Source organism: Bufo gargarizans, chromosome 1 (assembly GCF_014858855.1).
Source record: "Bufo gargarizans isolate SCDJY-AF-19 chromosome 1, ASM1485885v1, whole genome shotgun sequence".
NCBI lineage: Eukaryota > Metazoa > Chordata > Amphibia > Anura > Bufonidae > Bufo > Bufo gargarizans.
In genome coordinates, this window is record NC_058080.1 from 683,128,523 (window position 1) to 683,146,994 (window position 18,472).

At 46.2% G+C, this 18,472-nt stretch overlaps 1 protein-coding gene across 1 annotated transcript in view; it reads left to right on the forward strand.

Annotated features, from left to right (window-relative positions):
* The first annotated feature begins 438 nt into the window (after positions 1-438).
* Positions 439-18,472, forward strand: part of DEPDC1B (DEP domain containing 1B) — a 45,264-nt gene continuing 27,230 nt past the window's right edge. Inside the window, exons 1-2 of the mRNA XM_044292447.1 lie at positions 439-565; positions 11,759-12,024. Of these exons, the coding sequence (XP_044148382.1) occupies positions 518-565; positions 11,759-12,024 (314 nt within the window). The 5' untranslated portion in view covers positions 439-517. The remainder of the gene's footprint in view (positions 566-11,758; positions 12,025-18,472) is intronic.

Sequence of the window (18,472 nt, forward strand, 5' to 3'; positions counted from 1 at the left end):
ACCCCCATTCACTCTGCTGCTACTGTACAGATCTGCAGCATTTCAGTCAAATGTGGGCATAGCCTTAAACAAAAACGTTTTGGTACCAACAACATATTCTCCTCTGCTCTTCTCAGAAAACGACATTACAGGGGGTGGGGTTTATACCCTACTTTTCTATTTTAAAAATCCATATAAAAACCTCAGGTGTACAAGAGCAAAAATGGCTAAAAATCATGTAGGGGTCTCCCCCCCCAACCTACAGCTATGCATGTCAAAAAAGTTGTGAGGCATAGCTATGAGGAGTCCGCTGTAGGGTGCTCCCGCAGGTAGTCGCCCCGCACACTGCACGCAGCTGCCCCAGCAAGTGAGAAGAGGAAATCCCTGCGCCGCCGTCGCCTCCTCCTTCACTCCCCAGAGACGTCACGTGGTGTCCCCAAAGCCAATAGGCGGCCGCCGTCCCACAGGTACAAGATTCAAACTGTGCCCGTCTCCTGGAGACACAGCAACACCGGGGAGAGGCGACCGGGCCGGGGACATGGAGCACCGCATCATAGGCCCGGGCCCCTACAGAGCTACCAAGCTGGTGAGAGCTACCTACCTCTGCGCTGCACTGGTGGAACATAGGTAGTCAGGGCGCTGCATGGGAATTTCTATAGTCTGCGGTGGTATGACGTCAGAGGTCCTGTATATACAGGGGGATTTCTATAGTCTGCGGTGGTATGACGTCAGAGGTCCTGTATATTCATGAATGCAAATCTACTAAGCTATGCTCAGTCCTAGATATAGGGAATACTATGCAAAACTTTAGAATTGAGCAGTGCCTGAGCTAATCGGTTCTGTAGATTGCAGTCAGTGTTGGCATTATGTGCCATGTTGTCAGGACAGGGTTGTGCAGTTTTTATTTCTGATGTCACATGACCGCATTGATCCAACTTGTACTGCCAGGTAGTCACCCACACCGTGGGGTGCGCGCGTTACAAGCGTATAGGGCGCCGCTACCTGGCACATCACGGGTCACATCTTTGATCTCTTACTAAAGTGATGGTCAGCTCCTTGGTGCAGTCACACATCTGCCCTTTAAGGGTACTTTCACACTAGCGTTATTCTTTTCCGGCACTGAGTTCCGTCCTAGGGGCTCAATACCGGAACAGAACTGATCGGGTATATCCCCATGCATTCTAAATGGAGAGAAATCCGTTCAGGATTAGTGATGAGCGAACTTGTGTTTTAAGTTCGGCGTCTAAAGTTCGGGTTCGGGTTAGCGGAGAATCCCGTTATGGATTTCGCTACTAAGGACCATAACGGAACGTCTTGTCGTTCCCGTACATAGACTTCAGCGGGAACGCGCGACAAGACGCCCCAAAGAAGCTCATGTACGATCGTACGCGCTGTAAAACGCTCAGGTGTGAACCCAGCCTTAGAATCCATAACGGGATACTTCGATAACCTGAACTCGAACTTTAGACGCCGAACTTAAAACACAAGTTCGCTCATCACTGTTCAGGATGTCTTCAGTTCAGTCACTGAACGGCGTTTTGGACGGAGGAAATACTGCAGCATGCTGCGGTATTATCTCCGTCCAAAATTTCGGATCAGATGCCGGATCCGGCATTAATTTATATTGAAATGTATTAGTGCCGGATCTGGCATTAAAAATACTGCAATGCCGCAATTCAACTTGAATGGGACTGTGATCCATCCACACAGCAAAAAATAGAACAAGTTCTATTTATTTTTTTTGCGGTGCAGAGGCACGGACAGAAACGCCACGGAAGCACTCCGTAATGCTTCCGTGGGGTTCCTATCTGTGCTTCCATTCCGCATCTCCGCGATTGCGGACCCGTTCAAGTGAATGGGTCTGCATCCATGATGCGGAGTGCGCAGTATTGAGGACCCGCCATATGCGGCTATATGGCCACGGGCACACAACGTTCGTATGCAAGAGGCCTAAATGTGCACTACTTATTGCAGTTTTTGGCGTGGATTTGATGTTTCCTTCCCATTGAAATGGGTGAAATTCACCCAAAAAATGCGACAACAATTGACGTGCTTCAGATTTCAAAATTCACAATTTCTGCACCTAAGGGTACTTTCACACTTGCGCCAGGACGGATCCAACAGACTGTTCACCATGTCGGATCCGTCCTGCGGCTATTTTGCCGTGCTGCCGAACCGCCGCTCCGTCCCTAATGACTATAATGGGGGCGGAGCTCCGGCGGTGCACGGAGAAAGCCGCCGGACTAAAATTACTGCATGTCAGGCTTTTTAGTCCGGCGGCTTTCTCCGTGCACCGCCGTGCTGCGCCGGAGCTCCGCCCCCGTCCCCATTATAGTCAATGGGGACGGAGCGGCGGTCCGTGGGCACGGCGAAATAGCCGCAGGACGGATCCGACATGGTGAACAGCCTGTCGGATCCGTCCTGCCGCAAGTGTGAAAGTAGCCTAAAAAAAAAAGCTAAGTGTGCAGTAGATTTGTGTAATGCTGGTATTGTTATACACTGCGGTTTTTCCACTCGTAATCCGCACGGAAAAACCATATGTAAACCGCACCGTTTGCAGCCACTCTTAGGCCCCTTTCACACGGGCGAGATTTCCGCACGCGTGAAATGCGTGAGGTGAACGCATTGCACCCGCACTGAATCCGGACCCATTCATTTCTATGGGGCTGTGCACATGAGCTGTGATTTTCACGCATCACTTGTGCGTTGTGTGAAAATCGCAGCAAGCTCTATTTTGTGTGTTTTTTCACGGCAACGCAGGCCCCATAGATGTGAATGGGACTGCGTGAAAATCGCAAGCGACCGCAAGCAAGTGTTTTTTTTTTCTCCATGCGGTAATTGACCTGCATTGCAGATTTCAAAAGTAAATAGCACGTCAATTATGTTTGCGATTTTTCACGCACGGTTGCTAGGAGACGATCGGGATGGGGACCCGATCTTTATTATTTTCCCTTATAACATGGTTATAAGGGAAAATAATAGCATTCTGGATACAGAATGCATAGTACAATAGCGCTGGAGGGGTAAAAAATATAAAATAATTTAACTCACCTTAATCCACTTGTTCGCGCAGCCGTCATCTCTTGTGTCTTCTTCTGTGAGGAAAAGGACCTTTTGATGACGTCACTACGCTCATCACATTATCCATCACCATGGGAAAAAAATACAAGCTACACAACCTTGAACCCAAACCTGAACTTCTGGGAAGAAGTTCAGGTCTGGGTACCACATTCAGTTTTTTTTATCACGCGCGTGCAAAACACATTGCACCCGCGCGATAAAAACTGAACAAAGGAACGCAATCGCAGTCAAAACTGACTGCAATTGCGTACCTACTCGCGCGGGTTTGCCACAACGCATCCGAACCTTATCCGGACACGCTCGTGTGAAAGAGGCCTTAGGCCCCTTTCACACTAGCGAGTTTTCCTCGCAGGTGCAATGCGTAACGTGAACGCATAGCACCCGCACTGAATCCTGACCCATTCATTTTAATGGGTTTGTGTACATGAGCGTTTTTTTTCACGCATCAGTTCCGTGTTGCCTGAAAATCGCAGCATGTTCTATATTCTGTGTTTTTTCACGCAGCCCTGGCCCCATAGAAGTGAATTGGGCTTCAGTAAAAAACTCATTGCGCCCGGAAGCAAATGCGAATGCAATGCGTTTTTCACTGATGGTTGCTAAGAGATGTTGTTTGTAAACCTTCCGTTTTTTTTATCATGCTCGTGAAAAACGCATCAAAACGCATTGCACCCGCGCGGAAAAAACTGAACGCAGTCGCAGACAAAACTGACTGAACTTGCTTGCAAAATGGTGCGAGTTTCACTAAACGCATCTGGAGCCAATCCGTCACGTGTGAAAGGGGCCTAATGGTTTCTGTCATTCTGCCTGACAATATACAGCTGCATCTGGCGGGGATTTGGGAGTCTGTGACAGGCTCCTGATGGCACCGATGTGAACCTTAGGTCTGTTTTGGGGGATTTTCAGTGCAAAATCTGCAACAAGTCGACTGTCCTGCACAGGGCCTTACTGTCCTCATTGATTTCAGTGGACTTTGTTAGGGCATTGTCCACATGGGACATAAATAAAATTAGGGATGAATCAGTGGCAAAATTTGTATGATTTACACGCAGATATTAGAGTACGTTCACATCTACAGAATGCCTGATCCGGTATAAATCCGTTATTTATGCCGGAAAGTGGGTGGATGACTGCCGGACCCTATTTGGCCACCTGCACATGTTGCGGAATACGTGTGGTTTTTCCACGAGGATTCCCATGTGGAGAAAACACTTTCTTATTACAATACCAGCATAGTGTATGAGATTACACTAATCTCATGTACACTTTACGAATTTTTTTCTGCATGCGGTAACTTTGCGGATTTTGATGCAGAAATGAGCAAAAATCCACATGGAAATTTGTGGGGATCTTGTGTGTGTTCACCCGCAGCAGTGTGCAGGAGGCCTTATAATCAGATGAAGACTGAAATGACTATGATGCAGTCAGTTCGGGTCAGGGGAGCCACAGTCGGCCCCGGAGATGCGGCCGACACACGGACTGCGTTTCCCGGCCCCATCACTGTTGTGTGAATTGGCCCTTAGTATCCATTATGCTTTCAATTCTATAGGGAGAGATTTATCAAAACTGGTGCAAAGTAGAACTGGCTTTGTAGCCATAGCAACCAATCAGATTCCATCTTACATGTTCCAAAAGGAGCTGTGAAAAAGAAAGAGTCGAATCGGATTGGTTGCTATGGGCAACTAAGCCAGTTTTGATAAATCTCCCCCAATTAGTTAAAATGTAATCTGTGGCTGAGCGAATCCAGGAAATGATCAGTGTAATCGGTCCGTTGCTATGTATGATAGTCAGGTGACCAGTCACATGATTCCTGTGTCTGTCTGACTATGCCCGCCTTGTCTTGGGAACGAGCATGCCCAGTCTGCGTGTGATGCTGAGTCGCCATCTTGACTGTGGGTCGCTGGCTGTTGTACGCTATGGTTAGTCTCGCGGGATGTAACATTCCCCGCGCCTGCGCTTTGTCGAATTCCGGACGCCGACCGAGTCCTGCAGTCTCCAGCGACATGTGAGCATTCCATAATAAATTAACTAATTTTTTTAATTAACACAATTATGTACACCTGCAAGAGAATATTAATTGATGATGTTATGCATCATAATCGTATGTATTGATGGTTAATATTTGTGACACATAGCACTTTTTTGATGTATGACTCTGCCCTTCACAGTATAATCATGTACAATTAAGATTCACTGGTTTTATCAATGTTTTTTGTATTAATTGAAATGTAATCACTTCTGTTAGGTATGTATGCTTTATAAGCACCTGAGTTTGCACTTTGTATTATGGCTTGACAGAGGCTCCATAGAGTGAGTCTACACATGGGTGAATAAAATACCCTTTTTTTCACGGATATCAGTGTGCTGCCTTGGATTCTTTATATACATATATAATGATCTCCTTCAGCTGTTTGGCAAAGCTAGATGACAGGACCCTTCTGAAGGTTCAGGCGGTGCTCTGGTATCTTTTCCCGTGGGTGGTGTAATATCGGGTGGCAGGGCACTTCTCGTTGATTACCTCTGTACCAGTTGTGGTTTGGCAATTTCCTGCCCGTTTTACATGATGTAGTTGTACTGTACATAATGGTTATTGAGGTCTCGGCAAGTTTCCTCCTGAGCTGTAGTTCTTCCTCTTCTGTCAGTACAAGTTCCAGCACGCTGCTAGTGGTGATTGTGGGTCTGTTGTTTTTTTGTCTTTTTATTACAGTAATGCCTCATTCCTGTACAGGCCGTTAAAGGCTGTACAACTGCTTTTAAGGTGAAAACCTTAAAAAAAAAAAAAAAAAAAAATGAGGATTTTGCTGCAATCTTGGGTGATCTCAGAGACACACTGCGCTCTAAAATCACGTAGCGTGGAGATGAATTTGTAAAACAAGAGCTGATTGATTAGAACAGGTTTTAGGGTATGTCCACACGCGCTTAAAGGTCTGCAGAAAAGTGTGCTGTGGTTTTTGCTGCAGAAATGGTGGTGGATTTCACCCCTTTCTATTGCAATGGAGATCTGCAATTGACACACTGCAAATTTTCAATCTGCACCACTTACGCTTTTTGGACACAGTGTGTGGATGAGATTTCTTAAAGGTTTTTTGGGAGTTTAATATTGATTGCCTATGCTCAGGAACTGCCCTCAATATCTGATTGGTGGGGTCTGACACCCAGTAACCCAACCAATCAGTTTGAAGAGGCTGCGGTGAGTGCTGCGGCCTCCTTAAGAGGGTTGTCCACTTTTTACTACTGATGACTTATCCTCTGGATAGATCATCAATATCACATCTGCAGGGGTGCGACACCTTGGACCTCCGCCCATCAGCTGTTAGAAGAGGCCTTGAGCATGGTAGCCTCTACCTAGGCCGCCTGTACATTGGTCACAAGGCCTAATTAGAGCTCAGCCCCATTCACTTCTATAGGCTGAGCTGCACCTAGGCCATGTGACTGACTGAACGTGTCGTCAGTGGCCTAGGAAAAGCTTAGAGAAGGCCATGGCTTCTCAAACAGCTGATCGTCGGGGGTTCCAGGTGTCGGAACCCCACCGAACAGATATGGATGACCTATCCTGAGGATAGGTCATCAGTTATAACGTCTCGGGAAACCCCTTTAAGAGATTTACTAAGGGCCCTTTCACACTTGCGTTGTCCGGATCCGGCGTGTACTCCACTTGCCGGAATTACACGCCGGATCCGGAAAAACGCAAGTGTACTGAAAGCATTTGAAGACGAATCCGTCTTCAGAATGCGTTCAGTGTTACTATGGCACCCAGGACGCTATTAAAGTCCTGGGTGCCATAGTAGGAGCGGGGAGCGGTATACTTAGTCCGTGTGGCTCCCGTGGCGTGCCAGAATGACGTCAGAGCGCCCCATGCGCATGGATGACGTGTTCCATGTGATCACGTGATCCATGCGCTTGGGGCGCCCTGACGTCACTCTGGAGTGCCCCGGGAGCCGCACTGATGGTAAGTATGCTGCTCCCCCGCTCCCCGCTACACTTTACCATGGCTGCCAGGACTTTAGCGTCCCGGCAGCCATGGTAACCATTCAGAAAAAGCTAAACGTCGGGTCCGGCAATGCGCCAAAACAACGTTTAGCTTAAGGCCGGATCTGGATCAATGCCTTTCAATGGGCATTAATTCCGGATCCGGCCTTGCGGCAAGTGTTCAGGATTTTTGGCCGGAGCAAAAAGCGCAGCATGCTGCGGTATTTTCTCCGGCCCAAAAACGTTCCGTTTCGGAACTGAAGACATCCTGATGCATCCTGAACGGATTTCACTCCAGTCAGAATGCATTAGGATAATCCTGATCAGGATTCTTCCGGCATAGAGCCCCGAGGACGGAACTCTATGCCGGATCCGGACAACGCAAGTGTGAAAGGGCCCTAATGTGTGTCTATTTACCATTATTCCTCTGTGATCCATTAGTTGACATTTTCAAACCTTTCAGACCCTGCTTGTTTCTAGGGGTTACTTCCACCCCTGCCATGCAGCAGCAGAGGCCGCTCTTGTGTGTAGTAAGCAAAGCATCCAGCTTTTCTGGTGACGGGAAATCCAAGTAGCGAGTGAGCATAGAGGCTGTCGCATGCGCATTACCTCCCGTTCCCGGCCGCAGCTCGTTCCTCCTAGAGAACGGCTCCAGGACGTGCACCACAGCTCTATAGATGTTCCATACAACTATTACGACAGAGAAAAAACGATCTGCTGAAGGCCCGCTACACCAAGGATGCTAATGATTCTAATACACTAGCAGCCTTGGGACCTTGCATCCATGTTCACCAAACCTGTGTGTGAAATAAGCCTCAGAATATTAGGCTTCTGGGTGATAACTAGAATATACCCATTCACTGACTGTGTGTGTGTGTGTGTGTGTGTGTGTATATATATATATATATCTCAAATTATTATTATTTTTATTTATTTTTACTTTGAGACGGCTGCATGTACTTTAGTCTGACTGTAATTGATGACTTCACCCTTCTTATCTTTCCAGGGCTCCACTATATAAACCACGGTGACCCTTGCTTGTAGCAGTATCTGTCCTGCTGCCAGCCCATGTATACACCCCTCCACAGGCTGGGCCTCTCACTATAACCCTCTAATTTTTTTTGTAGACTGTCTCCTTTGTCTGCTCCGCTCATACTTTGATAGTTACATGATAAAATATACTCTGCACTGTGGCTGACCACTAGGCCACTTAAAGGGAACTTGTCACTGGGATTTTGTGTATAGAGCTGAGGACATGGGTTGCTAGATGGCCGCTAGCACATCCACAATACCCAGTCCCCATAGCTCTGTGTGCTTTTATTGTATAAAAAAAACGAGTTGATACATATGCAAATTAACCTGAGATGAGTCCTGTCCCTGACTCATCTCAAGGACAGGACTCATCTCAGGTTAATTTGCATATGTATCAAATTGGTTTTTTGACACAATAAAAGCACACAGAGCTATGGGGACTGGGTATTGTGGATATGCTAGCGGCCATCTAGCAACCCATATCCTCAGCTCTATACACAAAATCCCGGTGACGGGTTCCCTTTAAGGTGAGTTCTCCCAGTGCAATGATCAGGCAGATTATTAGGAATGAACGTTCGTTCCCGACCATCTGCCCGTGTAAAGGCGCAGCCGATCACAAGATTACTGAGCAAAATGCTTGTTCATCGGGTGAAACTGTAGTTCATACAGGCAACTCGATTATAATTTCTGGGCAGCAGAATGTCCTGTCTAAACAGAGATCTTCTTCCCAGAAACAATGCAGCTGAATGAGGAGGTGCGTTAGCGGCAGCGACCGCTCGCTCATACTGTGGAGGTGATCGCTACATGTAAATGCTTCACCCCCACTGAAAGAGCAGCCGACTGGTGGGAAGGAACGCATCCTTCCCACCAATCTGCTGCTCCTCAGTAAGTGTAAATGCACCTTCACACATTGCATTTGCAGTGCACTTCCACCGTATGAGCCAGAAAATATTTATATTTTTTTGCTTTATGGAGTAGCGCAGTAGATTGTAAAAAAAATTTAAATAAATTGCTCCGTGTAATTTTTTTTACTTTGGGAGCCTATGGGTGACACTTGCCACTGTCGGGGAAATCCTCCTAAGGCCTCATGCACACGAACGTTGTTTGTTTCAGTGTCCGTTACGTTTTTATTTTTTTCTGCTGATAGGATGCGGACCCATTCATTTCAATGGGTCCGCAAAAAATGTGTACAGCACACAGTATGCTGTCCACATCAGTATGTCCGTTCCGTAACCCCGCAAAAAAAATATAACCTGTCCTTTTCTTGTCCGTTTTAGGCATTGTTACAATGGATCCGCAAAAAAAAATAAAAAATGTATGGCATCTGGTATTTTTGCGAACCACAAAACGCATATGGTCATGTGCATGTAGCCTAAGGCTAGTTTCACACAAGCGCTATGAGATCCAGCAGGCTGTCCGACATATTCTCTGTATATTTGCAGGGTTGCAGCCGGATCTCCGCTGGACCCCATTATAGTTAATGAGGCCAGCAGGTAGGGATGGGCGATATGGCCTAAAATGTATATCGCGATATAATTTGAAGTACGTGCGATTATATCGCGATATATTATTTTCTTCTGTATGTATGCAAATTACATGGCCATCATCATCCATGTCCCCCAGCCAGCGCCATCAGCCCCATGCCATTGCCATCCACCCCCCGGTAGATTCGGGCCCCTGCTAATATACTTGCCTTTCCTGCAGGGTGCGTGGCTGGCTGGAGTCCGCAGGAGACGGACCACGTCTTCTTCCCAGCATGCACTGGGAAGGACCTGACATCACACACAGCAACATCCAGCGCGCTGACAATGTGTGCACGCAAGGCCCTGCAGTGCGGTGCAGAGTTGGGAGGCCACGGAGCGGTGAGTGAGAAGCTTCTTCAATTCACTACCGCTCTGTGGTCATCTATCGCGATATAACTAAAATCTATATCGTTGCCCGAATTTATGACGATAATATCGTTTATATCGCCCACCCCTACCAGCAGGCATTGAGGTACCATCTGGCAATACCAGATCCAGAGAGCTCCGGACGCTGTGCCCTGTTGGAACAGACTGCCGGGTCTCTTACTGCTGGTGTGAAGCTAGCCTAACCTGTACCTCCAATGGACACTGAAAAACAGAGGGTAGCTTCACCTTCCCAAGTATATGCTGTTCACACTGTTGTTGTTGTTATTATTACTATTATGTTGCATTATTGTGTCAATGGTTGTCCAGTACAAGACCTCCCACGCACTGGTATATTTGGGATGTATCCCTGCGTACTTTGACACTGTTCAGTCAAGGATGAGCATGTCCAACTGTGTAGGGACACGCATCTTTCACAAGTGGTATGATAACATCCAGTTCTTAATGCAGTCATAAATTTTCCGGAGGAATGGCAGAGGATTAACACAACCTAAAGGAAAGATGTTCCAGAATTGGCCTGCATTTCATTGAAGGTCCTCCTTTGTACCAAATCTGACCAGCTGCATTCAGTGTTTATCACCAGAGAATGTGGGGTCATGTAATCGGTCAGGGTCCTCGCTGATCATGACCTGAGCTAGTCCTGCTGGTGAGGTCACAAACCTGAAATCTGATGTTTCCAGCAGTATGAAAGACAAGCAGAAAGTGTGGACTGCTGGCAGTTTGCTCCGGCGAGGTTGTGTCTGCAGGGGTCACTTTCACAGTCCGTTAATTAACACTGAATAATGGGTGCGGGTGACAGAGCCCTGTCTCCCTGAAACTGGCCTGTGGAGAAATCTTTAGTATTCATTGCTCAACTCAATTTCACGGTGAGAGATTTCATATTTCCTTTTCACTTAAAAGGAGAAAATTTAAGCTTGAGAAAGCCATCAAGGAGCCCAGGGACATGAGTCATCATCTACTGGTTATTTTTGGACTCCAGGTATAGAGGCTTGCATTGAAAAATTAACTTTTTTGAATTGTTATTCGTTTGGTTTAGGCCCTTACTTAAAAAAATATTTAGAAAAGCTCAGAATCCTCTACAAGAAATGTAATTAATAATGGCACACCAATCCTGAGCCTCCACCAGTCCCTACTCCCTGGTGCTTCTCGACACAGAGGGACCGAACGCTCGGCCGATTACCAGCCCCAACAATGGCTGTGATTGGCTGAGTGATCGTTCCCAGGATCTTAAAGGGGTTGTCTTGTCTGAAACATTGGTGGCATATAACTGGGATATGTCACCAGGGTCAGATAGGTGCAGGCCCCACCTCTCCAGAATGGGCTGTTCCTTCCTATTCAATTGAACAGTTCAGACAAGATGGCCGCCCCCATAATCATGTTCAGGAAATAGAATTAAAAAATATCTGAAATTAGAAAAAAAGGTATGTACTACTATCTGGTTGTAATTGGCAGAAAAAAATGGTGACGCATTTCTTTTAAACCTAAGACATTGATTGTCCATCAGGCTTCCCCGATGCACTCCCCCATACTCCCTACTGCCCAGTATGTCCATAGTGACTGTACTCTATCTCTGCAGTTTCATAGAGATGAATGTAGTGGAAGTCAGTTGTCGGAAGGCCCAGTGGAGTGCGGGGTCCCCGTTTCTGTGATCGGTGATGACCCCCTCCATTCTAATACTTATACCCAATCCTGTGAATAGGGTGTAACTTCAGATTACCGGAATACCCCTTTAAATTTGCTGATGATGCAGGACATTGCATAACGTAGTTCTTCTCTTCTCCTTCGTCTTGCAGTGGAATGAAACAATTGAGCTTTTCCGCTCTGGAATGACCCAGAAGAAGCATCGTGTGCACTTTAAGATGTATGAGCGCTGCTTCACTGCGACAGAAGCCGTGGACTGGTTACATGAACTGCTCCAGTGCAACCAAAACTTTGGACCAGAAGTAACTCGCAGTCAAACCGTCCAGCTGTTAAAGAAGTTCCTGAAGAACCACGTCATCGAGGATGTGAAAGGAAGATGGGGAAAGGAAGACTTTGAGGATAACAACAACCTGTTCAGGTGAGTTTTGTCAATGTGCAAATGATCTGCATGACCTGGTCTTTGGCTTTCAGGTTACCTGCGCCCACACCCTCCTTTTAATTTACATACAAAGGGAAACTCGAAAATGTGAAGAAAGCGTAAAACAGCATAATAAGGGCAGTAGATTTAAAGGGGCCATCAGGATTTGTCATCTCAATCTTATCACTAGGTCTGCTCTGGGACCCACAGCTATCTCTAAAATGGAACCTGCATGTGTGGCTGCTCTCCTTTCATTTCTATGGGACTGCTGAAAATAGCTTAGAAATTAATAGGAAACACACCGCGCAAGCGGAAATCCAGCGCTCGGTTATTTTGGCATGATAATGATATAATCTCATAACTGCAGCATTCATTTCTATGGGAGCAGCACTTCATCCTCTACACAATGGACAGAGTTGTGTAGTTTCGGTCAGGCTTGACCTGCCAATCTAGTATCCTGAGGATAGACCGTTAATGTTCTGGACAGCCCTTTTAATTGCTAACTGCTACTGTCTAAAGTGTTAACCCTTGAAACTTCTGGATAGATGGAAGATCTTTTGCTGGGTAAAACATAGTAACCTGGTATTACCATCTACAAGTTTATCTGGTGTTTTACTAGATTAGTAGGCCAAATTAAATGGTGGTACCAATTATTTCAGACTTTAGTAGCTGGTTAGACTGCTCTGGGAACCAGTTTGATTTAGGCTGGGTTCACAAGTTGCTTTTGTGTTTCTTCTCAACACAAAGAGCAGTAGTTCAGCTCTCTTATGACAGCCAGGCTTCTGCTCTAATGGCCCAAATCGGCAGAAGCGCTAATGTTCATTTAATCCCTTTAAATGCGTCAATCAATAGCGACCTTGGCATCTACGTAGTTGCAGAGGGAAGAGACTTCCTCTGTCACCCATCAGCAGAGCTGCGGATGAGATTGCAGGGTGCTGATGTCTGTACATAGAATGCTAGGGTGCAGTGAAAGCCTAGTAGCCCAGTATCCTATTGGCAGCATAATACACTGCACTTCATAAGTAGTACAGTATATTATGTAAACGAACAAAGGATCGCATGTCAGTCATCTTGTAGGACTAAGTGTAAAATAAAGATTTAAATAAAGCTTCAAGTTAAAAATACAACTTTATTTCATTTAAAAATAATTTGTTATCAATAAATCTGTAATGATCAGAACTATGAGGATTGCTGAAAAAAAAAAGTTAAAAAAATCTGCAATTCCTGATTAATTTTATTTTATTTTTTTGCTTATTCACCACCAAAAATGAGGACTAAAAAGATATAAAAGTGTTATTAACCACAATATAGTACCAATGAAAAAGTCCCGCAAAAAATCAAGCCCTCACAGCTCTGTAGAAAAAAAACAAAAAACGTTATAGGTCTGAGAATTATTTATTTTTTATTGTGAAAAAATTGTACTGTCCCAGAGATAAGTTATTGTGTTATCTTTGCCATACGATGAGCTCTGCATAATTTACAACATAAAAAGTCAATGGTATATTGCTGTATTTTTTCTTTTTTTTTTTTCTCAACCCATCTCCCCAGAAAGGGTTATAAGTTAATCAGTAAGTTATGTGTACTCCAAAATGCTGCCATTAAAGAGATGAAAATTGCTTGTACCGGTAATTGGATTTTCCATACGCCCCCACACAACGGCACTAACCCGGAGGTCACCTCGCCTCCTCAGTGGAGATCAGTGGTCAAAGGCCCCCTCCCCTTTACCTGCTCCAGTTAATAACCTAGGACTCGAAGATAGAGGCAAGAAATTGAATATAATTAATGACACACAAAACGAATGACAACAGACATTGTACAATTCTTAAGCATAAAGGTTGCGAATCCCCAGTGCCGTTGTGGAGACTAATGGAAAATCCAATTACCGGTAACAGTAATTTTCATCTTTTCCACATGCCTCCCCAACGGCACTAACCCGGAGGATTTTAAGAGAAACCATTTATTTTATTTTTTTAAGGTGCGACAGCAGCAGACAAAACCTTTCACCCAAAAGCTAAATCTCCATTTCACAAGACATCTAATTTGTAATGTCTGAAAAAGGTGGACGGACTAGTCCAGGTGGCTGCATGGCAGATCTGTTTCAGGGAATCGGAGGCCCCCTCCGCCCAGGAGGTAGATACAGCCCGAGTAGAGTGTGCCTTCAAACCCTTCGGGGGGAGGGGGGGGGGGAGAAACACCCTTTTTCTCATAATGGAGAACAATGGTTAATCTGATCCAGCGTGCAATAGTAGTCTTGCCTGCAGCACATCCTTTGTTTTGTCCTGGGTATTGAGTCAATAGTTAGTCATAATAATTTTGAACTCATCTCCTGACATCCAGATTAAAAAATTTCAATTCCGCAGAGCTGGCCTAAGAATAGATAGAAGGAAAAGGCACCTCTTGTTGACAGTGGAATTTCGATTCTACTTTTAGCAAAAATTTTGGGAAATGTTTTAGAATACTTCTATTATTCTAACATAGTAAAAGAAGTTATACACTTTATTTACATTAATGACCCATCAATATCAGATCAGCGGGGTCTGGCTACCAGCACCGCCGCCAATCAGCTGTTTGAAGAGAAGGCTGTGCTCATAGGAGTTCTGCCTTCTCTGCTTGCCACAGAAATTAAAGTGGTGAAATTGCAATATAATATGCAATTAGGGCTGCAGTAAATGATTATTTCAGCAATCGAGTATTCTATTGATTGATTTTTTTACAGTTAATCGAGTAATCTAATAAGAAAAAAATAATTAATAGACTGTTTTCCTTTATAAAAACTCATCAGACCCCTGCCATCAGTCCCCAACACCCTTCGTTCCCCCCTGTGCGATCAGCCCAAGTGCATCAGTTCCCCCAGTGCCATCAGCTCAGTTCCCCCAGTGCCTTCAGCTCTCCCCACCCCAGTGCCATCAGCCCCTCCATACCATCCATTGCCATGTCCACCACTCCCCCAGTGCCATCAGATTAGCCCCTCCAGTGCCATGTCCCCAGCAGCAGTGAAATAAAATACTTGAAAACACAAAGTTATATAGATTCTCAACCAGTCTATTGTCATGTAAGGTGCTCAAAGTCTGACTGACTCACCCAGTCAGGTGAGGGATATAGTTAGAGGTTTATTGATAGACTGGCACACTATATCTGGTAACAAGTAGAGGGCAGACAAGTGGTGTTTGAATTAAAATCTGATATATAACTGAGCTAAGCATGCAATATAAACCACCTCTGCCCCTCCCCCTGCACTGCTAAGGGAGTGAATACAAGAGCTGCCCTGAGTGACATGTCTGCCTGCTGGGAGACTCTGCAGCATGTTGTATGTGTAGGACTACAAGTCCCAGCTGTACAATGACACTGCTGATACACACAGGATCTTTCCCCTACCTTCTTGTGCAATGCTCTCTCTAGTCTGTCAGATCCTGTGCCCAGAATTGTCCCTGCCTGCAGAGCTGTGCAGCTGAAGGGGTTAAGAATCCTAGCAGAGAGTAAACGGCAGTGAAGGGGGGGGGGGGGGGGGGGCGCACAGTGACGTCTCTTTTACAGGCTTGTAAACGACCTTTATCAGAGCAGGGAGAGAAGCTGACATCGCAGGTCATGTGACCCTCAGTGAAATCTGAGAAACCAGCCACCGGAGATAAAGTGAGTGAATTGGAAAGCTGTTACATTGACGGATCCGTCGGTCCGCATGACAAGCGGAGAGACGGATCCGTCCTTGCAATGCATTTGTGAGACGGATCCGGATCCGTCTCACAAATGCTTTCAGTCAGCGGCGGATCCGGCGGCCAGTTCCGACGACGGAACTGCCCGCCGGATCACACTGCCGCAAGTGTGAAAGTAGCCTTAATAGTAGTTTATTCTGAAGTAGAAGAAATACAGCGGCTCACCCCCTCTCTATATGAATAAGGTGCTCACCCCCTGGTCCCACCCTTAGGACCAAGTGAAAAATGCGTCCAAATAACAGGGGCACACTTCAAGAGGAAACACTAGGCAGGATAGTGATGATACACTTAATTATATAAAACTATTTAAGAACATACCCCTAAAACATACATAAAATATGGTGCGTCAAATAATATGAACCATTTTAGTACACGCTCAGTCTCAATGAAACCACAATACAACCGCCTGGTGGCTGTTGGTTTCAATCCTATATTGTTGTTCACAATCAACAACGCTGTCCACAATAGTATCCAACAGATGTCCAGCAAATATAATACGTTGAAATCAATTGTCCCGCAAGTGTCCAGCAGAATTACTGTGCTGAAACGAATTGTATAAAGCAGATATCTAGGTTTGCGTCCACTAGCCCACCAAGCTGTAGATAACACGTGATATCGGGCCAATTAAGTCCAGTGCGCTTATGGTATAATCAGGGCCGGCTCCAGGTTCATGTGGGCCCTTGGGCGATAAATCCCAGTGGGCCCCCATGAGGCATTTTTTTACATGGACATGTCCCCCTGTGGCTCCCACACGGTATAATGACCCCCAGTGGCCCTTACACAGTATAATGACTACTAGTGGCCCTTCACACAGTATAATGACTACTAGTGGCCCTTCACACAGTATAATGAACCCCCAATTCCCCCACCCACTGTATAATGACCACCTGTGGCCCTGCATTCAGAATAATAACCCCCAGTCGCCCTCATCCAGAATGACCCCTAGTAGCCCCCACACTGGGGGAATTCTGTATGGAGGGGGCTCTGGGGGTCATTATACTGAATGGAGGGTCATTGGTGATCATTATACTAAATGGGGGACACTGGAGGTCATTATACTATGTAAAGGGCCCTCACAGTATAATGACCCCACAGTGACCCTCCATTCAGAATAATGACCCCCAGTCGCCCCCACACTGGGGGTTATACTGTATGGAGGGGGCACGAGGGGTTATTATATTTAATGGGGGCTCTGGTGGTCATTATGCTAAATGGAGGGTCAATGGGGATCATTATACTAAATGGGGGGCACTGGGAGTCATTATACTGTGTAAGGGGCCCTCACAGTGTGATGAATGACCCCCCCAGTGGCCCCCTCACATACCTATCATTGCAGGGGAGCCGGTGGTCCTGTCATTCACTAACCGCAGCTCCCTGCGCTCCTTCTCTCTGGCGGCCCGCTGCAGCAGTGAGCCAGGCCTGGAGGAGAGAAGGAGATGTGCAGTGATGTAGCTAGAACTGACTGGGCCCCACAGAAAATTTTAGTACGCCCCCTCCCCCCCCCCCCCAATGTGTGTTCACATCACGTTTTTCCTATCGGTTTGATGTATACAAATGTGCAGCGCTCCACGTTTTTGTATCCTGCAGAGTCAAGTAAAAAATGCATACGTTAACGTATGTATATGTTTTTTTACAATGGAACTGGATGGTGAACGGACGCCACTGTACGGCATCAGTCTGAGGCATCTGGTAACCCATACATTTTTGGTATGCATTAAATGGATGGCACAAATGGGATGTGAACCCAGCTCTAGTGTCAGAATAAGCGCCAGTACACAGCGGAGCAGCGTGGCGGAGAGGGGAGGCCGCCATGTACTGACAGAGCGCTACCTGGTCCTGGTGGTCAGGGAGGAGGACTGTGCTTCCCAAGGATCATTTTCTACTGGGAAATACAGGGCCCAGTATAATACACTAGAATCTATATACTATAAAGATATTAGCCCTACCACCGAATAATAATACAATTAGGGGGTCATTTTTTATATAGAAATACGTCTATATTAGGCGTATTTCTGACACAGATTGTGGCGCAAAGGTCCTTAGCACCGCAATCTGTATCTTTTCCCGCTCATGCCAGGTCTAAAAAAGGTGGTGTGGGCATGGGAGGGGATACAGTTATGGCCATGCAGTTATTGGATACCACCGCCATATAGTGATAACACCGCCATACAATGATAAAACCACCATACAGTGACCGGATAAAAGGGTATAAGAGGGCACAGTACAGGGAATAACTAGGGGCACTGTACAGGGTGTGGTAAGAGGGCAAAATGCAGGGTATAAAGGGGCACAGTACGGGGTGAGGGGTACAGTACTGGGTGTGAGGCACAGCACAGGGTGGGAGGCACAATCACATCACCCTGTAACGTTAGAAGGTCCTCATGGTGAATGCACTTCAGATGCCACCATAATGAGAGGCAGAGGAGTGAGACAGGGGCCCTGGATGGACAGGAGGGGTGGACACAGCAAGTAGGTGGAAGGGGCTCTGAGGGGGATTCATACAAGTAGTGGTGGCAGGAGGTCTGTGCAGGGCAGCAATAGGAGATAGGAGGGTGAAACAGGAGCTCTGGATACATGAGGGAGGAGGAAAAGAGACAGCAGGGGCTCCATGAAGATGAGATAGGACAGGATATTGGGGGGGGGGGGGGCAGGTGTCATGGAGACAAACTGCTTAATGAAACAGTAACACAACTAAATAGAATGAAGCAGCAACCGATTGGAGAGTCCCCCCCCCTTCT